Here is a 25922-nt window from a genome sequence, read left to right on the forward strand (position 1 = left end):
AGGAATATTAGCAATTAAGGGAATGTTTGGTTAAACTTTTTGGTGGAGTTTTTTATTTTTATTTTTCAAAAAACTTCACTAAAGTGCTTGGTGAGATTTTTGTAAAAGTTTTTTATGGAGTTTTTTGAACCTCCAAAACCTGATAGCTGTTTCAATATTTTTAATTAGACAAAATTACCCCATTAGAATATATCGTTTCTTTAATATATAAAATTATTTAAATTATTTTTAAATACTTTAATCATTTATAAATTATATTAAAACAACTATAATTTAATTTTTTTTTAAATAAATCATAAATTATCAAAAAAATATCTAAATAAGTTTAAACTAAATATTTCTTTTTATAAAAAATAATTATTAACATTTTTATTAAATATTATATAATATGATATATTTATAATTTTATAAATAAAATAAAAATTGTGCTCTTTAATTACGATCATTTTATATATAAAACAACAACAGTCATTTTATATATAAACAACAACATTCATTTTATATATAAAAAACAACAGATCAAATTTCACCGAAACACATATAGTACTCTATCTGCTAACAGCTAGAAACACATATGTTATCGATGCGTTTCCAAAGAGAGATTGCTTACCATCAATTCAGATTATTCAAAAGAAATTAGTCTAAGCAATACAAATTAAGTTAGTCAGTAGTAGTTTTCCAATCTTGTAATTAATTTGAATTCATCAAAAACAACGAGCTTGTATTGATGTGAGCACCAATGGAGTTAGTCATGCTAAATGTGCTCCAAAATGGAAGGAAACCATCCAATAAACTAAAGGGAACACTATAAAGTAGTTTTATTGATGAAATAATAAGACGAGATAGGGGAGGGGCTTACAGCAAAGGCAACAATGGCAGAGGAAAGGGCAAGAAAACCATACTTGGCCATGCCTTCAGAGAGGCCAACAAAAGTATTGGCAATCCCGAACATGATCCTCCAAAGCAAACCACACATAACCACTCCACCTGCCCCCACCAGGAACAGAACATTCCTCTTCCAAAAGGCATCCATCTGCAGCCCTATGGCTCCACGATACCTGGAGAAAGCAGCCGCCGGCTTCTCAACAACCTTTCTAGCAAATCCATTCACAGTTTTGCCGCCCAAATTGGAAGAAGAAAAGTGTGTGTTCATCCCATAATACCAAGGGCTACTGCTTCCTCTCTGTTTAGAAAGAAGCGAGAATGAAGAGTAATTTGAACCCACATTAAGTTTTGTAGCAGTGTTATACAGGGAAGTTGATTTTGAAGTAAATGAAGGGTTTAAGGAAGAAAAAATTGAATAAGAAGAAGGGCCTTGAGTTGTAATTCTTCTAGAACATAAAGAGGAAGTGAACGAAGAAGAAGAGGATTTTGATAAGCTTTTGAGCTGGAGGAGAAGTAGGATTTTTCTTTGGGAAGGCTTTGACATTTTTTTTTTTTTGGGTATTTACAGATTCACCAATTACGCGAAAATTTAAAACATTTACGAACTAGAAATAGCGGCAAGAAATGAGAAGATGGAACAATTAAATCTGGCGATTATTATTACGATGCTCTTCTTTTTCTGGTTTGATTTGGGGAGAAAGGAAGCTGTTTGTTTGATTTCTTTCATTCTTGCGAAAACGGTGTCGTATTAGAACTGAAGGGGCACGTGGCGAAAAGAGATAGCCTCCACCGCACTGTTGAAATAGACAAAGAAGAAGAAGAAGAAGAAGAAGAAGAATTAAGAGAGAAAAGATGAAGATCTTCCATATTCCTTGCTTAGAAGATAACTACGCCTATCTGTGAGTATTGTTTTGTGTTGGCTGTATTGAATTTAATTTTATGATTGACTCATATGATATGTACTATAGGATAATAGACGAGGACACTAAAGAAGCAGCAGTAGTGGATCCCGTGGAGCCGCAAAAGGTGCTTCACCTCGCCAGTCTCCATGGCGTCCATCTCAAGTTCCTCCTCACCACTCACCATCACTGGTTCTTCCTCCTCCTTTTACTTTTATGCTATATCTCACTTGTTTACATATGAACTAAACTCAAACACAGGGATCATGCTGGGGGTAATGAGAAGATGAAGGAGCTCGTCCCTGGGATTCAGGTGTGCGGTGGTTCCCTCGACAACGTCAAGGCCTGCACCCATCTAGTTCACAATGGTGATACCTTTACTCTTGGTTCTCATCTCACTATTTTGGCTCTCCACACTCCTTGGTATTTCCATCATTCTCTTGCTGCAAATCCACATCACCCTTATTTTAATTCACAACACTCTCATATCTTCAACCATATTTCTTATGCTCTCTATTATCAGTCATACTAAGGGTCACATAAGTTATTATGTTACTGGCAAGGAGGGAGACCATCCTGCAGTTTTCACTGGCGACACACTGGTTAGTTTTACCCTATTTTCATTGTTTTTTATACCAATATTTGTTTAAAGTACCTGACAAAATCAAATATGTTGTGTGCTTAGGATAATTTTATTTTTCGGTTTGAACAATTTCTCATTGCTAGAGAAGTACATAGAATGTAATCCAGTTAATCATACAATGTATATAGGATAGGTAGGATACTTGCCATTGCTATTTTTCAAGTCATTTGAACAGTAGACCACCTAAATTATCCCCATTATTTAAAGATTGATCCTTCCTGTTTAGTATTACACTTTTAAGCAATGCGTCATTACCATCATCATTACTGTGGTTTTTTAACTTATTGCTTATGCAGTTTATTGCTGGTTGCGGGAAATTCTTTGAAGGCACTGCAGAACAGATGTATCAATCACTTTGTGTCACGTTGGGTTCACTGCCAAAACCTACTCAAGTCTATTGTGGTCACGAGGTAATTCTTTTTCTTTTTCATTTTCTTGGTTTACAACTTTAGATAACAATAAAGTGCTGCTTTCTTTTTCTCTCGTGGATGAACTAAACTGAATCTCCTTATCATTTATTGATGCTTTGAGATTTCATTGAAAATCAGATTTTATTGATATTTCTTATAACCTAAAGTTCATCTCTCCCTCATTTTTTTTCCTTTGGGCTATTTCTGTTGTTTTTGTATTTCTGCCCATTTTAACTTAGACTGCTATAAAGTTGAGTACTTCAGAGATGTTTAACAACAGAAAAAGAGTATAGTTACAAGGGTTTAGGTGACTTTACTAGTGTTTTGAATATCTGAAAATGGTTAAGTGAGGATATTGACTTTGGGGTTTTTCCTATTCTAAACAAATTCATGCGAGGACGCATAAAAGGAAACTTTTAATTGACGACATGATATGGAAATAGGAAAGGGTATTAAAATGAAATCATTTGTTTGAGCATAATTTAAGTGGCATTCACTCTTGTCTTTTGATTGATTGGTAAGGATGCGTTATATGCATGCTCTATCAGTATCACTAGCATTGCAGCTCCCCTTAGGAAAAGGAAAAAAAATCAATTAGCATGCAATTCAATCTGGATGCAGGGGTGATCTAATGGCTACTTTAGTAGTTTGCAAGTGAACATTATAGTTATGTATTTAATTTTAGTAAATTGGAAGATCAATTCATTTTCTGATCTCCACTAACGTGGTTGTTCTTTTTTGATATTTGTTTATTTTTATTTTTTTCCAGATTAATTTCAGTTGACATGTAACATCTGGTATTATATTTCTCCAGTACACTATCAAAAACTTGCAATTTGCTCTATCAATTGAACCGGATAATGTGAAGTTACACGAGAAGCTTAAATGGGCTCAGAAACAGCGCCAAGAAGGTCTCCCCACCATTCCCTCAACAATTGAGGAAGAGTTGGAGACAAATCCATACATGCGCGTGGATCTTCCGGAGCTTATGGTTCCTCTTTTTACTCTCGTTCTAATTGGGTTAAACAGAAATATATACCAAATGAAAGTTGTGGAAATGATAAAAGATACGGGACTTAGATTTGGAATTGTACCCTTTCTCAATGTTCTATATTGTTAGGCTTCAAGCTTTCACAAACTCCTGCATAACTTCTGTATTATTTCTGCATATGCCTTGTTGTGCAAAGATCTAAAATAACTTGCTTATCTAAAATCTTGCTACATTCGCAGGCAAAAGTGGGCTGTGAATCTCCTGTTGAAACCATTCAGAAGTTAAGGAAGCAGAAAGACAATTGGAGAGGCTAGATCAGGATTTTTTTTATCTTCTTTATGTTATGTCCGAGGGCATCAAGAAGTTAAACTTTATATCTGTGAAGTCGATGAAAATGCTTTGGTTGCAGATCGTTATGTAATATGCAGATGCTAACTGCAAACTCTTTTCATGTTTTTATTATGAAATGACATGGCATGTTTTAAAATAGTTTGTCCAGAGATAGCAGATGCATCTTCCCCATTTGGCTCTTTTGCTTTCTATCTTTGCAAAGGGCAGTCTATTGTATGTATATAAGTAATAGAATCTGATTTCACCTCAGTTGTTGCTGGAGGATTGTGCAATTAGGACACTATAGTCTGCTGTGCTTTGGTTTCAGCTACAATTTTGAGCCTGTGAAGTTCTGCTGGACAAAAAACTAGTAAAATCTTGTTTAACTCATCTTCGAGGCAGATTGCATGTAAAGTGAATTGTACCAATGATGGGAGAATCCATTCCGTGATGGTAACTTTATCTTAGCTTGAATTATGGTAGTTTTGCTGCTAATTTGTTTTTATTGTTAGGGGAGAACATAAAAGCATGACTTGTATTGGAGTGCAAATCTCGGAAAGAGAAATAAATAAATACTTTAAATGGAGTGTGTAGAAACAAGTATGAATTTTCTGTTAATAAGTGGAGATGAGCGTGATGCTAACTAAAACATGTGCTGGAACAAAATAAGCTAACTTGCTTAAGGTTGGGTTAAGACACCTCTTCTTCATTGGTCTGAAGTTGAACTCTCGGATCTCTGTGCAGTTGCATCATCTAATTTATATTGTATACTCCAAAGACCTATTAAATTTTCCTGGTAATGTTTCCTGTTTATGTTCTTCATTTATATTCTTATTTTTACAATTTTATTTTCTCTGCAGTTGGAGATAACTTTTCAAACTTCTTCCTCTAAACAACTGCTACATTATTATTTGAAACTTCAAGTGCAGAAACCGGAACGCCAGGCTCAAATATTTGCATGCGCCAGTTTTACTCCACAAGCAACCATTGGTACTGGTTTTAACTCGGGATGTTTCAGTCATCTCTTTCTTTTCTGTTGGAGCGTGCTGGTATTGTTTTAACCCCACCTTCCGACCAACTGCATCAAACCAGCCAACATTTGTTAGTCGATGGAGCTTTCCCTCCAACTCAGTTGCCCAATTCTGCTGCCACTAGCAATAGAATTAGCACGGCCGAGGTTCTTATTCAGATTGCTGAATCTGTATACAGTGATCATCATGGGATAGGAAGAGAGGAGCAAAATAACGAAACATCAGATAGTGAAACAAGTACTGATAATGGAAGTACAACTGATGAGAGATTTGATTTAGTGTCTTCTCCTGCATTAGCTCCTCGTTCTAACCGTATAAGCTTGATTGGGGATGTTGTCTGGGATGGGCAAGATTCTTCTATCCAGGGTACTGAGTTGCACCACATTGGCAGATGGATTGAGCAAATTTTTCCATTCTTCTTGCTGTTGCTAGTTGTTTTCATTCGTCAACATTTGCAAGGTAAATAGTATTGATGTTGTTTTGCATTCTTGGCGGGTACATCTACAGCTAATAAGGTAGAGCAGTGTGTTTTTTCTTTTATAATCTAGATTGACTTCAGTTCAACAATGATGTTCCATCTAATGGCTTGCATTTGCATCACTTGCTTGGTTTAAATAATTTTGTCCTTGTAATATGTGCTGTATATTCGAGAGTCTGGTAGAAGGAAAATTTCGGGATTATATGATTGATAAGACTGCATGGTTTAGACTTCCCCTGTTCATCCTGGAACATTGACAATCTAATAGATATTTCATCATTGACGAAAAATTTCATAACATGATATAAGGAGTCAGACTTCTGCAATTAATTATGTATTCTAATCAGATTCAGATGTTGATTGAACTTGGGAATTCAGGAAAATTATTTGGCTGGTATTTTTTTTCTTTTCAAGTTTCTTCCCAAACCATGAAGCAAATATTGTTCAACTGCTTTTACTTAATAAGCCAGTAAATCTCTTAGTCTCTTTCTTATTTGGAATTTGGAAGTACTTACTCTTATAGTAGAATCTAGAGAGCATATGTTTCTTCACTTATAATTGCTTGAAATGTGTCTTATCTTGTTTCTTTCTCTTTTTTGCAATCTTGAACTATTGTTCAAGTCGGCTTATTTTTATTCTTTTATACTTTCAGGATTTGCTGTTGCAATCGGGATTACAGTTATACTTCTCAAGTCAAATGACATTCTGCAAAGACAAGTTGCTCTAAAGGTTATCTTGTTTGTGTGGCATTTACGGAAATTATTTCTTCCAGTTTAACTTCTGTTGTGAAAATAGTTTTAAAAGAGAAGGTTAATCACTGTTTATGCAGGGAGATAGCAAGATCTATGTTTTTGCTCTGATCTCCATATTTGGCATCCTTTATGTGATTGGTCTTTACTATTGTTATCGAAATGATGATCTTTTGCCTCCATTGGTCATGCTCCCTCCAAAAGTCTTACCACGTTTTCGGACTGCAGTATTCATCATCATAATAAATGGTATATCTTTTGAGTTTTGAGCAGTCCTCATGAATTTTAATTTCTAGTAATATACAGGTGTTATGGTGATGGAGGTATCTCAGTGTTTAGATGCTGCTTATTTGGTAAACTATCTATGAATAGCAAACCATATAAGTTTAATGAAGCATCAAGACAATCAAGAGTTATCATTCTTTCTGCATTAGAAATATTTCTTTATATTATAGCAACTAATCGTCAGCTTTCCTGTTCAATATGGTTTAGCTTTTTTGGAATGTGTCATTTTTGTCAACCATTCTGATTTTTCGACAAATAGAAAGAAAGAAATATTTTGGTGATAATTGCAGTCAGTCCTTGCTCTTTTGCCAGATTCATCCTTTTGCACACTTCTTTTGGTTCAGTTTTCCCTTTCAATGTTTTTCATGTTCCTTTAAACTCGTGTCTGTTGTAATGAGTATTCTCTAAACTTTTACTACTTTCAGATGCATTGGTTCGACAGGCAGCAATGACTTTCAAGTGTTTACTGTTATTGTATTACAAGAATGGTGGTGGCCTCAATTATTACCGGCAGGTGAATGATGTGATGCCCTACAAAGTTATGTTTCATTTCAAGTATTACGTTCAACTGCAAGTCCGTTTTTTAGAAGTTTGAAAGAACCTTTGACTTCAATTTGGAATTTGGTTTGTAAGGGTCAAATGCTAACGTTGGTTGAGCATATGTTGCTGTTGTACCGCACCATGATACCAACGCCTGTATGGTTTAGATTCTTGTTGAACAAAGAAAATGGATGCCTCTTCTCATCACTGACGACAGGGTTTTATTTAACATTCAAGATTACTTGTGTAATTGAAAAGGTAAGTTGTGCTCAATGATTGTGGTTCATTCTGTCTGCTTGTGTTGCTGATTTGCTAATTATGTTTAGTTAATTGGTTGTGATTATAGGTAAAATCCTTGCTTGCAGCCTGGAAGGCGTTATCACAAAAGGAAGTTCATTACAGATCATATGCAACTGCGGAACAGGTGAGAATGGTGATTCAGGCTCCTGTATTTCCAGGGAGGAAGAAACTTGTAATTTACTTGTAAACTGTTGAGATGTTTCTTTGAAATTGAAATTGCAGCTGATATATAAAAATGTGCATCAGAAGTAATGAACTGAAGTTATTTGATGCAGGTAAGTGCAGCAGGCGATCTGTGTGCCATTTGCCAGGAAAAGATGTATTATCCTGTATTGTTGCACTGTCGACACATATTCTGTGAAGAGTGTGTTTCAGAATGGTGAGTTTGCTGGTTGCTGAATTTACTGTAAAACATGGTCAAAGTGGTATTATTTGGTGGTGCAGGTTTGAGAGAGAAGGGACGTGCCCATTGTGTTGGGCGTTGCTGAAACCGAGAAATGTGAGGTCATTTGGGGACGGGTCAACAAGTATAGTATTCCAGTTGTTTTGAAATATCTGGATCAAAGTGGATGATTGACATAAATAGAGGTAGGAGGGGAACAAATGGGATAATCCATTTATGTATAAAGGTGCTGCATTTCTATCTCTGCATGGGACCCTCATTGATGGTGGGAGATAGATATTGGTAGTAATATAATTAGGTTTTGGTGGCAAGTTGTTTTGTGCTGTCGTACAAAAAGCTGGTGTATTGGTAAGAAGAGATTAAAAGAAAGAAAGAAAAATATGTGCGTATGACTTTGCACAAAGTTAGCCTGAAAATGGAAACAGTATGATGATGGCAACTCGGACCTTAATCTGCAAAGGACCACAAATGCAGTGTGAGTGAGGCAGGAGAGGAAGTAATAAATAGAAAGATGACTTTCATTGTTACCATTTTTGAATTCAGTGCAGTCTCACCCCTGTAATGTCCATCTATCACTCTCTAAATTACTCATTTGTGATTTGAATAGAAAAATATAAAATATAAGATTCTCTCATACAATGATCAACTATATATATTTTTGCTGATAAGAATGTGTGTGTCTGCGTGTGTGAGCAAGGTATAGTGGATTAATATTTGATGTGAATAAAATAAGAGATGCATGAAAAATGTTTGGGGAAAGTTGGAGTTGCATATCCTAATGAAAGTGGAGGAAATGATGGATGAATGAGGAGATGAGAGAGAGGCAGTGAGGGATCTGCCGACTCATTGATTCAAGCTAAATATTGGACCTCTTTTTCTGTTTCTTTTCTTCTTTCATTTCCTCATACATACATATTGCTTCATCATTCACTAATTATAATATAGTATATCATATGCCAACAAATGCTTCTATTCCACCACACCCTATGCTTCCCAATTTTCATTTCTTCTTAACACAACTGCTTACATCTCTTTCTACCACTTTAATACTATTACTATACAAATTCCTCTCTGCTGCTGCTGCTGCTGCATTGCCCAACATGGATCAAACTAATCTTCCTCTTTAACCAATTCAACTCCATCTACTTTGTATGCTATTACTCATCTCTATAAATTCATTCTTATGATTTCCATTTGAACTAATAATTAATTAATCTGTAAGATTTAAATCCCTTCATTTTTATATTTCTATTATAATCACTAAATTACTACAATCAATATATATTTCTACCTTTCTCATCACCTTGCAATTTTCTATTCTGTTAATGTCAGTATGAAAATCAAACTATTTTTGCTTGTCTTCTTAAGTTTCATCAACAGGTTACTTAAATCACAATCAAACCCTTTTTTATCTAATAAACTTGTAATGTAAGTAAAGCAAAATCTTGAAAGGCCAACACAATACATACGGGGAAGCAAAAGTTTCTAAATTCATAGAATTCAATGAATACGTTATTATGGTAATTTATTGGTCATACAAAGTTTTATATGTAGAACTCATCATATAAAAATTAATATATCTGTATTTAGATTAGTTGTAAATTTATTTTTAAAAATATAATCAAATTGATAATATATATTTTAAATAAAGTATTAACAAATAAAAGGTAAATGAAATTATAACTTAAGAATCTAACGAAGCTTATAAAAGGATATTGAGAAATATTTTTTATATTTTATTTGAAATAAAAAGTTCGTGAAGGCAAGTAGATGATGAGAAAATTGCCAGCGCAATTTTTAGGTTTCAATTGTTCAATTTTTAATTTGAAGGGTTTATATGACAAATTTTGAAGTTTTAAGGGAAATTTGTGTAACTCTAAATAAAATGAAGGGCATTAAATAAGATGGATGATAGGAGAAAGTGCAGAGGAAGAACAAAGTAAATGAAGAAACCTCAACGCTCTCCTACTGTCTGTAACTCAGAGGTTCGTCTTCCTATCTGGTTCCGATTTGTTTTGCCTAATGTTTTTAGATTATGCGATCAATTTTTTCATTGAAATTGGAACTGAAAATTGGGGTTTTCTTGTTCGAATCATCAGAATGATAATGAAAAAGGATTCAAAGTTTCCTTTATGTTTGTTATGAATTTGTACTAATACATGTTATTTGTGTGTTAATTCTACTGACTCACTCTTTTTAAGTCTTTGGATACGGGAATCTGTTTTATTGAACATTTATTTTGGTTGCTGTGCTGAATTGCTGCTTATTTCATTCAATTGAATTATGCATTCTGGCAGTGGTCTACCTCTATAACTGCAACATTGCGTATCCTGTGTCCTATGGGTTCCTAGCAAGCCATATTCACCTCTCCTCATGACTTCCACTGTTTCTTCTTCTCGCGGGTTTCTTCCACCAACACCCCATGCCTCCTTTGGTTCTCCCAACATCATTCCTCCTCCTCCATCTATGGCCCACCCCCAAACCGACAGCCTCGAAACCGAGTTACTCTCTGTCTCTTGGAATCAGGACTATGGATGCTTTGCTGCTGGCACAAACTCTGGCTTTCGTATCTATAACTGCGACCCCTTTAAAGAAACCTTCAGACGCGATCTCAATAGTGGCGGATTCAAAATCGTTGAGATGCTCTTCCGCTGCAACATTTTGGCGCTTGCAGGCAGTGGTGCTAATTCCCAGTATCCTCCAAACAAAGTCTTAATTTGGGATGATCATCAAAGCCGATGCATTGGTGAATTTTCATTCAGGTCTGAGGTGCGTGCAGTAAAACTAAGACGGGACCAGATTGTCGTGGTTCTTGAGCACAAAATATATGTTTATAGTTTCATGGATCTTAAACTCCTTCATCAGATTGAGACTTTAGCCAATCCTAGGGGGCTATGTTGCCTTTCTCACCATTCAAATACGTCTGTTTTAGCTTGCCCAGGTCTTCATCGAGGGCAGGTTCGGATTGAACACTTTGGGCTCAATGTCATGAAGTTGATCAATGCCCATGACTCCCATCTTGCATGCATCACCTTGACTATGGATGGCCTGCTTCTAGCAACTGCCAGTACTAGAGGCACTTTGATCAGAATTTTCAATACCATGGATGGGTCTCGCTTGCAAGAGGTATCTGGCAGACATTTATTATGTTGATGTGAATATGTATGCAGTCTTAAACTATCACCACTAGTTTTCTTCTTGGTTTCTATCTTCTGGAGTTGCGTGATTCACAAATAAAACTATCATGCTGCAACACTTTGTAGTTTGTTATTTTAGTTATTGATTGTTAAACTTTTATCAGAAATACCTGCCTATGTGGCAGCTGCAAAGATAAGTAGTGGGCTAATCATGCTAATCAGCCTGTTTGAAATTTTTGTATTGAGGATATGAAATTTTTGTATTGAGGATAACATGTCATTTTATTTTAAGTTTTACTGCGCACAAAACCTTACAAAGACCTGGTTGATTGCAGAAAGGTAACATTTGTTTCCCATTTTATTATTCTGGCATGATGCTTTTATTGTAATGTGGAAACAAAATTCAAATGATGACCAGGCTTCATCTTGAACTGCTATTGATATTTTAAGTTTCTCACATATAAATGTTAGTCGTTGTCTTCTTGTAAACTAAGTTGTGTATAGTTCAGATGGGATTCAGATTTACAAAGCTGTTTACTTATAGGTTCGAAGAGGAGTTGACAGGGCCGATATTTATGGCATTGCGCTGTCTTCGAATGTCCAGTGGCTAGCTGTTTCTAGTGATAAAGGTACTGTTCACATTTTCAGTCTTAGAGTTCGAGTGGCTGGAGAGGACTCTTCCTCTTACTCAAGTCCTATTCAGGGTTCAGCATTGTTGAAGCAGAATTCATCAACTTCTCTTGATGCTCTTATTTCTCCAAGTTCTAGTGCCAACCCTGGTTCATCCTTGTCTTTTATGAGAGGTAAATATACTTAATCAGTACTATGCAGTGTGTATATATAATATAAGCTCTTCGATACAGTCTTAGGGGAAAATGTACCATAACTCTTCATTCTATGTTTATTTATATTTTCGATAAAATCTGGAACTAGAATGACTTTCATAACCAGGACCTGCATGATAAATTACCATAAGGTTTGGTCCGATAGCAAGTTGATTGCATGAACTCAGGTGATGAATTTTTTAAGATATATGAGATTTAAGCAACTGAATTGGTTGGATTTGTAGACAATATATAGGAACCCAAGATTCATGTTCAAATGTTAGAATATTTATTACTGGTTACTTCAAAAGTAGATTGCTTTATTTTTTGGTTTACTTGGTGTGTGTTCTGTGGATAATATTACATGTGTCCTTTCCTTTCTAGTTTTCAGACCTCTTCTTCTTCCTGCCCGTATCTTCCATTTTTGACAGGGAGGTGAGAATTCAGTTTTCTCCCTCTAGTCTTATCTTTTTGATACTTGTTCTTACAGGGATGTTACCAAAGTATTTTAGCTCAGAGTGGTCATTTGCCCAGTTCCACTTGCCAGAAGACACCCATTTTATTGCAGCATTTGGATCCCAGAATACTGTTATTATTGTTGGCATGGATGGAAGGTGAGGAGGATGTGCCCTGTTCTTTTATCTGCTGAAGCTGTGCATTTTATCATAATTTTAGTTTTGATTATATTTTGTTGCTTGATGGCCGAATAGATTAATAAACGAGCTCATAATACTATATCCCTTTCGGTCCCCTGAACCTTAACTATATCTTTAATGAACTTTCATTGTCGCTAATGTTTGGTTTAAGTGCAAATTTGAGATCCAAATTGCAGAGGCTTTTATTTTGTTGTTGTGTCTGTTTGCAAACTGTTTTCTTTCACTGTGAACAGTTTCTCACAGATTTGAATCATGTTATCAGTTTCTACAGATGCAGCTTTGATCCAGTTCATGGAGGGGAGATGGTGCAGCAGGAATATGCTCGCTTTCTGAAAATAGAGAGCATTCCGCGATAGGGATACGAGTCACTGTCATTGTCATGTGTAAATACGGATCATCAATGTACATATTGTGAATGCTGTTATTGATTGCTGACGAGCAAAATTGCAAATATACAATATCGCAAATCTATCTATATAATTGAGAGGTTCAATAGAGTATTCTTAATAATTCTCACCGAATAAAGCATTTTTACGAGTTCCCACGTTTCTTAAATTATTTTTATTAATTATTTAAACTTTCAAATTTAGAAAACTATTTGTTTTTATAATGATTTTTAGATTGATTAAAGGCGATGTTTGGTTCATGGAATAGGTGCGGAATGGAATAGCTATTCTATATAGAATGAATATTCTTTGCTTTGGTTCGTGGAATAGCTATTTCATGAAATTGTTATTTCATGATTTTGTGTAATAAACACTCCTCTCAAAAAGTAAAGAATAGCTACCATTCCATGAAGGCAATACATCAATCGTTACCTAATAATTATCTAAAAATAAGTTTGAGATGATAACTAAAGAGCTTTAGATAGCAAGTATAAATTGTGATTGTTATGCAATCGTAATTCGTAAATTAGTTCCATTTGCATACATTTCACTATAGTTAAACAATGAATTAAAGTATTAAACTGTAATAAGACTAAGCAAATTGAGAGGTGAGGAATATTAGCAATTAAGAGAGTGTTTGGTTAAACTTTTTGGTGGAGTTTTTTATTTTTATTTTTCAAAAAACTTCACTAAAGTGCTTGGTGAGATTTTTGTAAAAGTTTTTTTTGGAGTTTTTTGAACCTCCAAAACCTGATAGCTGTTTCAATAGTTTTAATTAGACAAAATTACCCCATTAGAATATATCGTTTCTTTAATATATAAAATTATTTAAATTATTTTTAAATACTTTAATCATTTATAAATTATATTAAAACAACTATAATTTAATTTTTTTTTTTAAAATAAATCATAAATTATCAAAAAAATATCTAAATAAGTTTAAACTAAATATTTCTTTTTATAAAAAATAATTATTAATATTTTTATTAAATATTATATAATATGATATATTTATAATTTTATAAATAAAATAAAAATTGTGCTCTTTAATTACGATCATTTTATATATAAAACAACAACAGTCATTTTATATATAAACAACAACATTCATTTTATATATAAAAAACAACAGATCAAATTTCACCGAAACACATATAGTACTCTATCTGCTAACAGCTAAAAACTATTGCCTATCACTATCGGCTATAAGAAAAAGATGAACCAAACAGGCCCTAAGAATTATTGATCCGAGGGAAGAATAAGGTTTCCCAGTAAATTCCAAATTCAGAGGATCGAAATGGAAGTTTGACATGTCTAAAGGTTTTCTTCTTGGTGTCATAAAATAGCAGAATATTTGCAAAGGAGCTGAAAATAATCTCTCCATTCTTTAGGCCCTTCACTTCTCCGATGAGTCTCCTATCAATAATTCCTTGAATTGCAATTAACCCTCCTTTATACCAAAACGAAGAGCGGTGATCTTTAAGCATCCACACCACCACTTGAGAGCTGGTGATCTCAACCATGCACAGCATTCCGCCGAGGTCAGCCAGGTGCAGGGAATTACCATCGTCTCTCCAATCAGGAGGATGAGTGACGACGGAGAACTTCTCCTGTCTCAGATTAAAACAAAGAATGTAGTCATTGCTCCTCCTGAGGGGCTGATGGGTGGTCTTCCGATCGATCTTCCAGTAAATATGGTCATTGACCAACACCGGATAGTTGAACTCCTCCACCAAATAAGGGCATCCTTCATTCAGCACTCTCCAAGAGGTGGGGTAGTTGGCTGCTGAAAGTGTAGCAACGGAGCACTCAATCCTGCCTCTGCTGCCATGAGAGATGAATCGGACCACTTTGCAGCCGTTGATGGAGTCCAGATATCCGAATCCGAATCCGGCGATGGAAGTTCGAGGAGGACATGGAGGGAGCTCAAGAATTTGACGGGTGGCAGGGTTACATACGTAAATACAGAATTGAGAGGCGAAACAAACTAAACCGCAGGAGGAAGAGACGAGGAGCTTGATGGGGTCGTCGACTTTGACGGTGAAGCGAGAGCGGACGGCACCGGAAGCATCAACGGAAACAAAGGCATAGGAGAAGGGGTGATGGGGAAGAGGATTGTAGAAAAACTGAGTGGAGCGGTAGAGAAAGAGAGGGTGATTGCCGGATCTTGATCGGTGCAGTTGTTGAAAACGAAGAGTCGAAATCAGGTGACACCAGGTTTTGCACACACTCTTCGACCTCAATATACTCTTCACGTCTAATCTCGAAAGAATGTCCTCCGTTATAGTTTCCGGCAACACCATTCTTCCAATTCCTAAAAAGTAAAAACTGGAGCCGCTATTTAATTAGATATTCGTATCCTGCGTACAGAAAATAGAAAGTTAGAGCAGTTATGGAAATAGAAAAATTGGTGAGTTGGTGCTTTTGTTTTGTTTCACTTTCAGTAGTAGCAGTTTTATAAACGAAGGATTCTTCTTCTACTCGCCACCTACAATTTCATTCATCTTTCCATAACTGCCATTTCTTCTTTTTTTTGGTCATCGCATTTTACTTGTTCATTATGTTAATGTTGCACACATCCATTTCTTTTTGTTTCAACATTAATTTTCTTAAACTGCATGAATCTGAATGTTCATTGTAAATATATTTTCCAATATTTGATCAATTGTACTGAGATGTTGTTTGGTTGAACTATTATTCTATTAGATGTTTGTTGTTGTTGATAGCTAATAACTATATAGTAGCTATCCGCAATAGTAGTTTGAATAATTTTAAATAATATAATAATTTTTTTATTATATCTTATATTTATAAATAAATTATACTATATCTAATAAAATTATTAAAATGATTTAATTATAAGAAATAACTTTTAATTTAAATAGCTGTTATATACACATTATTTTATTCACCTTTTGTGTGATATGAGGTACAGAAAAATTCTTATCTAGATCCATAAATATTCCATAAAATTACCTAATGAAATGTTAGAAAATTTAATATAATTTTTTTTCTCTCCTAATTTTCCCTTTCTTCTTATTTTCTTAACATCTAAATTGGATAAGTCCATAATTTTCTATGAATCGGGTCTAGGTTAGAATTTCCCATGAGATACAAAATAATCTTAAAGTCTTTGGAGTTCTTGTAAAGAGTTAACCATATTTTTATTCTAACGGTATAGTTATAAAAAATGTTATTTATTTGGTGATTTTCTATCAATTTCGTGTTTATTTTTTGATGATTAGTGGATGAATCGATTTTTTCCGTGATTATAAGCGTAATTATAAACCATATAAATCTCTTGTGTTATTATTTGTTAATTGAACACCTTCTGAATTTGATTCTACTATGCCTACCAATTTCGTTACAACCAATCCTCACTACTTAGTAATTTATCTCTCATTCTACTAAAGGCTAATTAGAAATTTGCTTGTTTTACCCATCACATCAGTTGGTTTTAAATGTGGTCAACAAGCATAACATAAAGGTCAGATCTCTAGTTCGAATCCCACATCTCGCATGAGAGTTGTTGAAAGTATTTATAGAAATTGTTAAGACCTGAGAAATGGAATATCGAGACTACTCTCTTTGGGGATGTATCCAAGTGGTTGGACTCGGCCACAAAAGAATGCTCGAATTCCGCCGGAGTTCCCCCGTTACCAAAAAAAATTGCTTGTTTGTGTTTCGAGCAAATAATTCTCAAACTCCCACATATTTTATACTACCTCCGTTTTTTTTAGTTGTCCATTTAGCCAATATTGCACATACCAAGATAGTGCTTCTTTTGTCTCAATTTATAAAGAAAAAAATACTAATATAGCCCTGTTAGTTAATAAATGCCTTTTAAATTAAAACATAGGGTCATTTATTAGGGATGCATAAACTTGGAAGATAAATAGCTAATATCACATGAAATTACTAAATGGACAACTATTTGTAGACAAATAAAATTGGCTAAATGGACAACTAAAAAAGAACGGAGAGAGTAATTCACAATTTATTACTCTTTGTTTAAAAATCCTATTAAATGGCTCCTCGCAATTAATTATGTTGATAATGAGGAACTTTTATTTCAGTTAGGTTAATGATCACTCACTTTCAGAAGAAACTTTTAGATAGATCGAGATCTACTACGTTATCCATAAACTAAGCCATTCACAATAGAACACCTCATTAAAATGATGGTAATATTGTAATATCACCATTAAAATTTAAATACATTCATTGCATAATTATTGCGATATTAACCTCATTTTAACGAGGTGTATGGCTTAATCTACAGATAACGTGGTAAACTCAATCTATTTAAGAATTTATGCACTTTCAGTTATGTTGACAATTAGATAATTATTTTACAAGTAAAATCAATACCTTATATAACAAAATTCAAAATATTTCTTTATTTTACTTTAATAATGTGGCTAATTGCAAATTAAATCACAAAATTTAGCGTGATTTGCAATTACAACACACATTTTGAGACTTAGTAATGTCAGTTATCAACTTTTATTTTTTGACAAATTAAAATATCGACCAATCATGAAACAACAAAAATGCTAATGTGACTGTATAATATAATGTCCACGTCATCATTTTTAAATTTGGTGTTCAGATTGCTAAAAAAAATAAAAGTTTGTGACTAACCAAATTTTAAAGTTCATGTTAATTGCAAATTACACTAAAATTTATGATTTAATTTACATTAACTCTTAATAATATGATTTGACTTGATGGACCCTCCAGGTTACGGGTACAACACTCTCTGTCTACATTTTCTTCCTCTTCAACAATCACAAACATCTAAAGATCAAACAGTATTATAAGATTACAATCCAGAAAATATTCTCGAGCACAACACAAATTAGCAGCCAACAACCACAAGAGCAGAAATTTAGAGAAAAATGTAACAATGTAACAATTAACTTCTAGAGACAACAAGGCCGGTATAATACAAATCCCGACATGCACAACTTTTCCAAGCCAGAAAATAACAACTAGACGATCTCTTCATGTTGCAATTCATAAGAGACTCTCAATGATAGATCATACCTAGCAGATTAGTTTGCAGTCCAAGCTTATTTTATTATGTCTGTTTAATCAATACCCTTCTTTACTTGGCAACTTCTTGTGTCCTTATTATCTTTGCTGTAAACCAATTATTAACATTCTGCATAAGCATTCCAGCTACTCCAACTTCAAAGCCTAGAAGTTACACTTCTTTGATCATCTAATGCAATCATCAACTTTCCGATTGCTTTCCTGTCTCTAAGATCAGAAAATGCAACTCTAGCCTGCCAACAACATTTAATAAGTAAACAAATAGAAATCCCAAATAAATATCCAAACAGAATTATATTCCTTGACAAATAATTTCCACACAACTTGCAAAATTTATTTAAACCAAACACACCATTTACTGCTAATTGTAATGCACGAATTTTCATGATATAAAGAAGCAGAGCAAGCATGTTTAGATCCATACAACGTGTACACCAAGAAACATACCAACAAACTATTCAGCCTAGAATGCTTTGGTTTCGTCAAATATTTGAGCCTTAAGAACCCCATTTTTGTATTCACTATTGGTGTTAAGTTCACAAGTTAGACCCACCAAAATGAAGAACAGAATGATATCACATAAACCAAACACACCATTTACTGCTAATTGTAATGCACGAATTTTCATGATATAAAGAAGCAGAGCAAGCATGTTTGGATCCATACAACGTGTACACCAAGAAACATACCAACAAACTATTCAGCCTAGAACGCTTTGGTTTCGTCAAATATTTGAGCCTTAAGAACCCCATTTTTGTATTCACTATTGGTGTTAAGTTCACAAGTTAGACCCACCAAAATGAAGAACAGAATGATATCACATAAACCAGTTACTTCTCTCTAGAAATGCAATAGAATTGAGTTAAAGATGTCCAATATTTAGTATGCAAACTGAATAAGCAACTCCCTATAAATTTGGGTATTTTTAATTTGCTTAAGGTGACTTGATGCAGGACCTGTCCCTTTGTACCCTTTTAACTGGAATCAAAAGAATGATTACATCGTGTTGAGCCATGGCCCGCAGAATAGATTTTCAGAAAATCAATTTTTATTTCTTTTGGGAGGAAGACTAATATAGTTAAATAGCTATTAGCTAAAGGCTTACTCCATTGAAAGGAAAGAAAAAACAGGTGCAAAAACAATAAAGCATAGAGTTACAAACCTCAGCAAGGCTATAAGTATGAGAAATGTGGATGGTAATTAATCCCTTTTCCATCCATGAGAGTAGCTCTCTGATAGAATCTTCAAGAACCACTGGTCTGTGTATTCTGTAGCTACCCCAATAAAGTCCATGTATGGTCCAATTCTGCATATCAGGCAATCAAACATTATTTGCTATTACTTAGAATTTGTAATGCATGATTGTTTAAGCGAAGGTGAACCACTGGAAATACAACAAAATGTATGTTGCCTTAGTTGGAGAATGGACATTGGCGTTTATCTGATTCACTAATTATTAATTCCCTTGTGTTAATAAAGTTTTTTTTAACTTAAATTTGTACTATGTCTAGAAAAGGCATAAAAGAGTAGTTGAGAAGATAAGAGTACCTTGACGAGAGCAATATTAGAAGGGATGACGGGGATGTCCCCACTAGCAAATCCGATGACCAAAATTTGAGCACCCCAATTCAAAAGCTTGAGTGAATCTTTAGCGAGCTTGCCTCCAACAGGATCATACAAAACATCGACACCTTTAAGGTTCCTGGACTTGAGAAAGTCCTTGACACTGAGAATTAGATTTTCTTTGTTGGAGTCAACCACATGATCCACTGCCAGTGACTTCAAAAACTCTACCTTTTGAGCTCCCCTGTTTAAATAGGATACAAATTGAGGAGCTTGATTGGAGAAAGAAAGAGGAGCATAATGAAATGGAATACCTAACAACGGCAATAACAATGGCACCGCAGGCCTTGCCAATTTGAAGAGCAGAAAGGCCAACACCGCCAGCAGCACCAAGAACCAACAGCACCTGAGAAGAGGACAAGCGAGCTCTGTGAACAAGAGCGACATGGGAGGTTCCGAAAGCCACCGGGAGTGCGGCGGCAGCCACCAGATCACAGTCGTCTGGAACGGGAAATCTTTTTTTGTTGTTGAAACAGAAAAAGAAAAATTAAAAAGACATGGATAAGTATAGCAGTAAATAAAAGAAAATAGAAAAGAAAGAAGACATACAGATGGGATTGATCGGCGATGATGAATTGAGCGAAGGAGCCGAGGGAAGCAAAGGAACAGACGCGGTCGCCGATCTTGAAAGAGGAGACAAGAGGTCCGACGGCATCGATGACACCGGAGTAATCAGAGCCTGGGATGAAAGGGAGGGGTGGCTTTTCTTGGTATTTGCCCAAAATCTGCAGGTAATTTGCGTAGTTCAAGCTCGTGGCCTTCACTCTTACCCTCACAGCAGTCGGGGAGTTAAGCTGAGGAATCGGGTGATTTTTCTGTATCTCAATTACCGTATTTGCTTCACTTGGGATGGGAATGGGAATGGGATCACCCAATTTGTTGCACACCAGAGCTTCCATCTTTCAATTTCACATCTCTTTGTAACTGCCTGCCACCCCCATTTGTTAACTCTTGGCCAAACCCATCTGCGAGTCCCTGTACTTTAGACTTTTTCTTTCGGAGGTCCTTTTATTTCAATTTTATATTACTTGGTCCTTGTACAATTATTTTTCCAATTAAAATACCCTTATATGGATGGAATTTGGAGAGTGTGTCACACTCTCCGTTATTGAGAGTGTTAAACAAAAAAATATAACATTTAAATTTTAAAATAAAATAAAAAATACAATAAAACTCTTATATTTTATCTATAATATATTTAAACCCTTAAACTTAATTTACAAATCAAAATCAACTTAAATTTTTAAATTAAATTATTTAATGAAATTATTATAAATTCATATATATATTTCATAAATAATTAATATTTTTTTATTAACTAATTAAACCTAATTTTAACAATTATAATTCATTTATTAAATTTTAATTTATCTCAAAATTAAATTCTATTCCGAAATAAAATTTAGTCTAGAATTATAATTCTGCCACCATTTTTTTCTCCGTTCTCGTGGGTTCTCAATTTTTTCATACGGAAAAGAAAAAATTTCTGGCCAAAAAACCAGAAAAAAAGAAAGATTTCAGCCGGCTACCACTAAAAAGTGGTGGCCGGCCTCTCCTCTATTAATGGAGGAGATGCCAGCCACCATTTTTCAGTAGTGGTTGGCTGAATTTTTTTTATTTTTTAAAATTTTGTTTTTTTTTTTAGAAAAAAGTGCTAATTGGTCTCTGAAATTATTTATTTTTTGTTTAAAAAATTGACACGTCATATTTAACGGAAGTTTGCTGTTTAACGGAGAGTGTGGTACACTCTCTGTGTTCCATCCACTCAAGGGTATATTAATCGGAAAAATCGTTGTAGAGGGACCAAATAAGATAAAATAAATGTTTAAGGACCTCCGAAAAAATGTTGAAAGTACAGGGACCCAGATGGGTTTGGCCTTAAATCTTTTGTTTTCCACACCACACGACACGCCGTTAGCAACTGTTTTTGTTTTTATCCTTAACCATAAATTTTTTTTTTTTTTTTTTTTTTTGGTAAGCCCATCCGGTTTCCAAGGCTTCGCCCTGACTAATCCGGATCCGACCCGTGTCGCGCACCTGGCATGGTGGGTGAGTCTACCAGTGGGAATTTTCTGCATTCACAAGGACTCGAACCCGAGACCTTACTTAAGCGATACCAAGCCGCTTACCACTTGGACCAACCCCCATTGGTATCCTTAACCATAAATTGAAGTCAAAGGTCAAAAAAATAAAGAGAGAATGAGCGGAGGGATAGTGTTTCAGCAGCTGAGCTTCCTATCCCACCACCGCCCTTACCATTTACTGACTGGGCAGGCTCCGCCACTTGCAGTTTCTTGTCCAAGACTTCACTTCATCGCTCGTGTTTCTTCCTCTTCTGCAGGTATCCCTCTGTGTTTGTCAATGAACATAATTATGCTTGGTTAACTTTTCTTGAATTACTCATGTTTATGCTATTCAACAAATTCATTTGCAAATACAAATACACTGGAATGGAATAACTTTAACATTCTACAATCATTCATTTGTTCGATTATCCAACAGACCAGTGGCTGGACCCAAAAACACAGCGGAGAAACAAGAGAATAGCTGGAATTGAGCAAGATGAACTGTTGGAACCTCATCATTTAGCTGATCCAGACAGTTGCTTTTGCCAGTTTCAAGGAGTCCGCATACACCACAAGCTCTGCACTCCTCCACCACTACCACAACCCTCCAACATTAACTCTGCCTTCCCCCCTGTGATCCTATTACATGGCTTTGGAGCATCTGTTTTCTCTTGGTCCCGAGTTATGAAGCGCCTTGCGGAGGTTGCCACTTCTAAAGTTCTTGCCTTTGACAGACCTGCTTTTGGATTAACATCAAGACCTGATTCTTTCACGCTGGATGATACAAAACCATTCAATCCTTACTCCATGGCGTTTGCCGTCCTCGCTACCTTGTATTTTATCGATTTCTTGGCATCTGACAAGGCTATTCTAATTGGGTACAATACAATTTTATTGTTTTCAATCTTTTTTTCTCCCCTTTGATAGACCTGCCTTTGGATTAATCTCTCAGGCTTCTTTTTTCAGTGCTATTATTCTTTGAACCAACCATACATTGCTCCTTTCTTTGACATTCTTCGGGTGGGTGTAGGTATCATAGACTATAATAAGCCTATTCTTGTTTATACCTGCATTTGAATTATAAAAGAACAATTTATGTTTTATCATCCTATTTTTCTACTGGAAGGCAATGCATTGTAAGTCATACCGATTCATTGAGACTAACATATTATCACTTAAAGATAGCAAGAAACTAGAGTGCCGACAGATAGACTTAGGACTCATTCTTGTTGGTTTTTCGTACGCCTTCTCACTGCTATTTGGGTTCAATCATTTAAAATCATTCCCTAATTTATTGCTGATTCTTTGTAGTTTTCCGATCTTTCTAAATCTGTTAAAAATTTGATGTGCCAGGCATTCTGCTGGTTCTCTTGTAGCTGTCAATGCATATTTTGAAGCTCCAGAAAGAATTGCAGCTTTAATCCTTGTTGCCCCAGCAATAATTGCTCCACGTGCTGCTCATAAGGTTTCTGGAATAAATGAAGCAGCAAGTGATACACACAGTAAAAAATATGGATCAAATTCAAATATATTCACAGAACTTTCAATCAAGCTACTAGAGATTTTGTCAAAGTTTACAGCAAACATTGCTCAGGCAATGATGCAGATGGTTAAGGGAACGAAGGAGATGCTTAACTCTATGTATAAGAAAATGCTGTCAGCCATTTTTTGCTCTGCCTTTGGTGTAATGCTGGTATTGGATTTCCTTGTCTCATTACTTGATTTACACCGTTTCCATGCTTCCTTCTTAAGACTTACTGTTACCAACTTCAAACTATATTTTTATCTTCAATACCTTCTTTAGCGGTAACTTTTTCTATGTCTATCAGATAAGGACGATAATTGATAAATTTGGTATAGCAGCAGTGAGAACTGCTTGGTATGACTCAAATCAAGTTACAGAACATGTTCTAGATGGTTATACGAAGGTAATAATGTTTTTCCTGTTTAATTCCTTGTTTTCTTTCAGATCGTAGAATATTGAAGCATGGAAGAGCTTAAGCAGCATTTACTTGTTGTTACCTTCATAATAATTTCCCGGTTATTACCTTGAATGCAGCCACTAAGAGCCAAGGGCTGGGACAAGGCTCTTGCAAAATTTACTGCAGCAGCAGTTGCAAGTTCCGAATCTGATTTAAAGCTACCTGTTTCCAAAAGACTCCATGAAATTTCGTGTCCTGGTAATTATGTTATTTTAATGGTCCATGAGGGAGCACCTTCAAAAGGATTTATAGGCATATAAAAAAATTCTGTTCAAGTTTTCTTGTATCTATTTTATTGCCAAGCACTTTTAAGTTCTAAATTCCAATATCTACTGTGTGTATATTGTAATGGTAATCCTTGTCATTTTTTTTTTGGGCCCTCAGTTTTAATTGTCACTGGCGACAGTGATCGAATAGTTCCTGCTTGGAATGCTAAGAGACTCTCACAAGCTATACCTGGATCTTCCCTTGAAATAATTAAGCATTGTGGTCATTTGCCCCATGAAGAGAAGGTGGAAGAGTTTGTTTTAGTTGTTGAGAAGTTTCTGCAAAGAGCTTTTTCTGATTCAATGGAAGCATCTCTTCAAACTATTATTTAAACTGCATGTACAACTGTATACTATTTCATTATTTTGACTTTACAGTGGTATATGTTAACTGTGTCCATATGCACGAAATATTCAGCCGTTTCATTGTTTTTGTTTGTAAACGGGAAGTTGTAGTTATGGTTATTGCAGGATCTACTGATAATCAGTGTGCTACTTGATATTATACTGAGCAAAGCAATTGAAGAATTTATTTGGGTGAACATGTCTCATATAGCAATATCAAATCGACAAATTACAGGAAGCTGTAGCAGCATTCAATCAGAAAGGAGGATCTGTTGATATTGTAAGACTGGGATCTGGTAAACTTGAAGGAATACTGAATCCTGACATGAAGTCATCACCGAAAATCACAGCACCTGCAGCAAGAGCCCCAGCACCAACTCCCATGGCTGAACTAGGTGTCATGCCCCCTCGTCTGGGTGCTGCTAGGGACGATGGCATATTAATGTAATCTGAATTTGGGAGAAAAGTCGGCACATAACCAACATTGGAAGGAGGTGGCGGTGGGGGAGGGGTTCGTGGCGGATTATAGCTAGTTCCTCCTGCAGCCGGGGGTCCAAATCCACCGGTGGATTGATTAGGATGTTTTGGAGGATATGGCATTGGATTGACATGTGCATAATCTGAGAACTGATTTTGTGGGCCTCTTGGCGGAGCAAGAGGTAGGTCTGACGGATAGGCGGCTTGTCCCGCTCCACCTCCAGAACCAGAAGACGATGCAATGTCATTGCCGTGATCCATCAGAGCTAAACCGCCTTCATCTCCTGCATTGGCTCAATAAGTAAACTGGAACCGGATGTTTCAAAAGTTAAAAAGACAGAGATCTGTATTATACCTCGGTAAGAACTTGGTTCTCCTCTATCCTCTGAGATATGAATAGAAACATCTATAAATCCTTGTGGTTTACTGGAACTTTTTTTGCGCAGTTGATAGCTCCCTACTTGTTTTCCTTTCTGCCTTGAGGAATCTGAGCTATAATTTGCTAGGAACTCTTTCAAGACGACAGTTGCAGCGCCTTGAAGAGTCTCTCTTAGGAAAAGAGGCTCTCTACTGTATACTTGAACATGTAACGCTGCGTCATGAAAGTTCGAATCATCAAGCAAGGCAGCAAACTTGGTTTTCCATACAGGATTGGAGTTCCCAGAAGGATGAATGTTGGTGCAGTATTTGTTGTTGGGGTCAATCCAGCCAACAGCAAACCACTGAAGCTTCCAAAGGGAGGATGTCCGGCGAAGGCCGCGAGCAGAAATGAGGCAAACTTCAACCCAGATTTTGGCCATACTGAAACAGAAAGGGACATGAAATGATAATTAGTATTACTTAGTGGGGAGCAGAACCAATTCTTTTCTTTTCTTTAGACAAAGTTGATGCGATACTATTTAGTTGGCGTTATCCATAAGACTGTTTATATCTGTAGGGAACAGACGGTTACTTTGCACAATTAACGGGTAAAAACTTAAAGTACATCTCAGGCTGGCAAGAATCTGTGAGCCACAAGAGATGGCACAAAAGTCTTTCTTTATGCAGAATAATCAGGAGGGAAGAAAGTCATATAATTTTGCTAGTTTCAAGAAAAGAGTTACTAGGGTAATTGATCCTAATGGTCACTGAATTTTTGAGTTTTTTTATTTCAGTCAC

At 35.5% G+C, this 25922-nt stretch overlaps 8 protein-coding genes across 14 annotated transcripts; 4 read left to right on the top strand and 4 right to left on the bottom strand.

The window, feature by feature from the left end:
- Positions 1 to 65: 65 nt before the first annotated feature.
- On the bottom strand, positions 66 to 1429 carry LOC130014986 (uncharacterized). The gene is made up of 2 exons (XM_056104202.1): positions 860 to 1429; positions 66 to 146 (listed from the first exon to the last, which is right to left on the bottom strand). The coding sequence occupies exons 1-2, from the start codon at positions 1427 to 1429 to the stop codon at positions 66 to 68; spliced, it is 651 nt and encodes a 216-aa protein (XP_055960177.1).
- Positions 1430 to 1643: 214 nt separating this feature from the next.
- LOC126660266 (hydroxyacylglutathione hydrolase cytoplasmic-like) lies at positions 1644 to 4315 on the top strand. Its single transcript, XM_050353669.2, has 7 exons — positions 1644 to 1784; positions 1854 to 1976; positions 2046 to 2207; positions 2308 to 2386; positions 2724 to 2837; positions 3652 to 3828; positions 4068 to 4315. Exons 1-7 carry the CDS (start codon positions 1738 to 1740, stop codon positions 4140 to 4142), a joined length of 777 nt encoding a protein of 258 aa, XP_050209626.1. The 5' UTR covers positions 1644 to 1737; the 3' UTR covers positions 4143 to 4315.
- Positions 4316 to 4444: 129 nt separating this feature from the next.
- On the top strand, positions 4445 to 9017 carry LOC126660261 (uncharacterized). Of its 6 annotated transcripts, none has more exons than XM_056104064.1 (9): positions 4445 to 4954; positions 5019 to 5648; positions 6320 to 6396; positions 6497 to 6665; positions 7127 to 7239; positions 7335 to 7499; positions 7588 to 7665; positions 7817 to 7920; positions 7986 to 9017. In XM_056104064.1, the coding sequence occupies exons 2-9, from the start codon at positions 5168 to 5170 to the stop codon at positions 8089 to 8091; spliced, it is 1293 nt and encodes a 430-aa protein (XP_055960039.1). In that variant the 5' UTR covers positions 4445 to 4954; positions 5019 to 5167; the 3' UTR covers positions 8092 to 9017. The 6 variants fall into 6 exon arrangements, with proteins under 6 accessions (XP_055960039.1, XP_055960041.1, XP_055960038.1 ...); XM_056104066.1 differs by having other exon boundaries at positions 5083 to 5648; XM_056104063.1 differs by having other exon boundaries at positions 5088 to 5648.
- A 575-nt stretch (positions 9018 to 9592) lies between these two features.
- Positions 9593 to 13056, top strand: LOC130014442 (autophagy-related protein 18c-like). Of its 2 annotated transcripts, none has more exons than XM_050353662.2 (5): positions 9593 to 9929; positions 10242 to 11070; positions 11626 to 11884; positions 12396 to 12519; positions 12833 to 13056. In XM_050353662.2, the coding sequence occupies exons 2-5, from the start codon at positions 10318 to 10320 to the stop codon at positions 12915 to 12917; spliced, it is 1221 nt and encodes a 406-aa protein (XP_050209619.1). In that variant the 5' UTR covers positions 9593 to 9929; positions 10242 to 10317; the 3' UTR covers positions 12918 to 13056. The 2 variants fall into 2 exon arrangements, with proteins under 2 accessions (XP_050209619.1, XP_050209615.1); XM_050353658.2 differs by having other exon boundaries at positions 9601 to 9929; positions 12824 to 13056.
- Positions 13057 to 14096: 1040 nt separating this feature from the next.
- Positions 14097 to 15262, bottom strand: LOC126661302 (F-box protein At3g07870-like). The gene has a single exon (XM_050355122.2). The coding sequence runs from the start codon at positions 15248 to 15250 to the stop codon at positions 14180 to 14182; it is 1071 nt and encodes a 356-aa protein (XP_050211079.1). The 5' UTR covers positions 15251 to 15262; the 3' UTR covers positions 14097 to 14179.
- A 2486-nt stretch (positions 15263 to 17748) lies between these two features.
- LOC126661167 (uncharacterized) lies at positions 17749 to 20558 on the bottom strand. Its single transcript, XM_050354978.2, has 5 exons — positions 20178 to 20558; positions 19883 to 20083; positions 19554 to 19812; positions 19168 to 19311; positions 17749 to 18238 (listed from the first exon to the last, which is right to left on the bottom strand). The coding sequence occupies exons 1-5, from the start codon at positions 20525 to 20527 to the stop codon at positions 18143 to 18145; spliced, it is 1050 nt and encodes a 349-aa protein (XP_050210935.1). The 5' UTR covers positions 20528 to 20558; the 3' UTR covers positions 17749 to 18142.
- A 1248-nt stretch (positions 20559 to 21806) lies between these two features.
- LOC126660513 (uncharacterized) lies at positions 21807 to 24447 on the top strand. Its single transcript, XM_050354067.2, has 6 exons — positions 21807 to 21969; positions 22131 to 22572; positions 23048 to 23387; positions 23524 to 23622; positions 23754 to 23874; positions 24061 to 24447. Exons 1-6 carry the CDS (start codon positions 21828 to 21830, stop codon positions 24273 to 24275), a joined length of 1359 nt encoding a protein of 452 aa, XP_050210024.1. The 5' UTR covers positions 21807 to 21827; the 3' UTR covers positions 24276 to 24447.
- Positions 24448 to 24450: 3 nt separating this feature from the next.
- LOC126660514 (uncharacterized) lies at positions 24451 to 25922 on the bottom strand. The gene is made up of 2 exons (XM_050354068.2): positions 25120 to 25922; positions 24451 to 25048 (listed from the first exon to the last, which is right to left on the bottom strand). Exons 1-2 carry the CDS (start codon positions 25562 to 25564, stop codon positions 24543 to 24545), a joined length of 951 nt encoding a protein of 316 aa, XP_050210025.1. The 5' UTR covers positions 25565 to 25922; the 3' UTR covers positions 24451 to 24542.

Source organism: Mercurialis annua, linkage group LG8, assembly GCF_937616625.2.
Source record: "Mercurialis annua linkage group LG8, ddMerAnnu1.2, whole genome shotgun sequence".
NCBI lineage: Eukaryota > Viridiplantae > Streptophyta > Magnoliopsida > Malpighiales > Euphorbiaceae > Mercurialis > Mercurialis annua.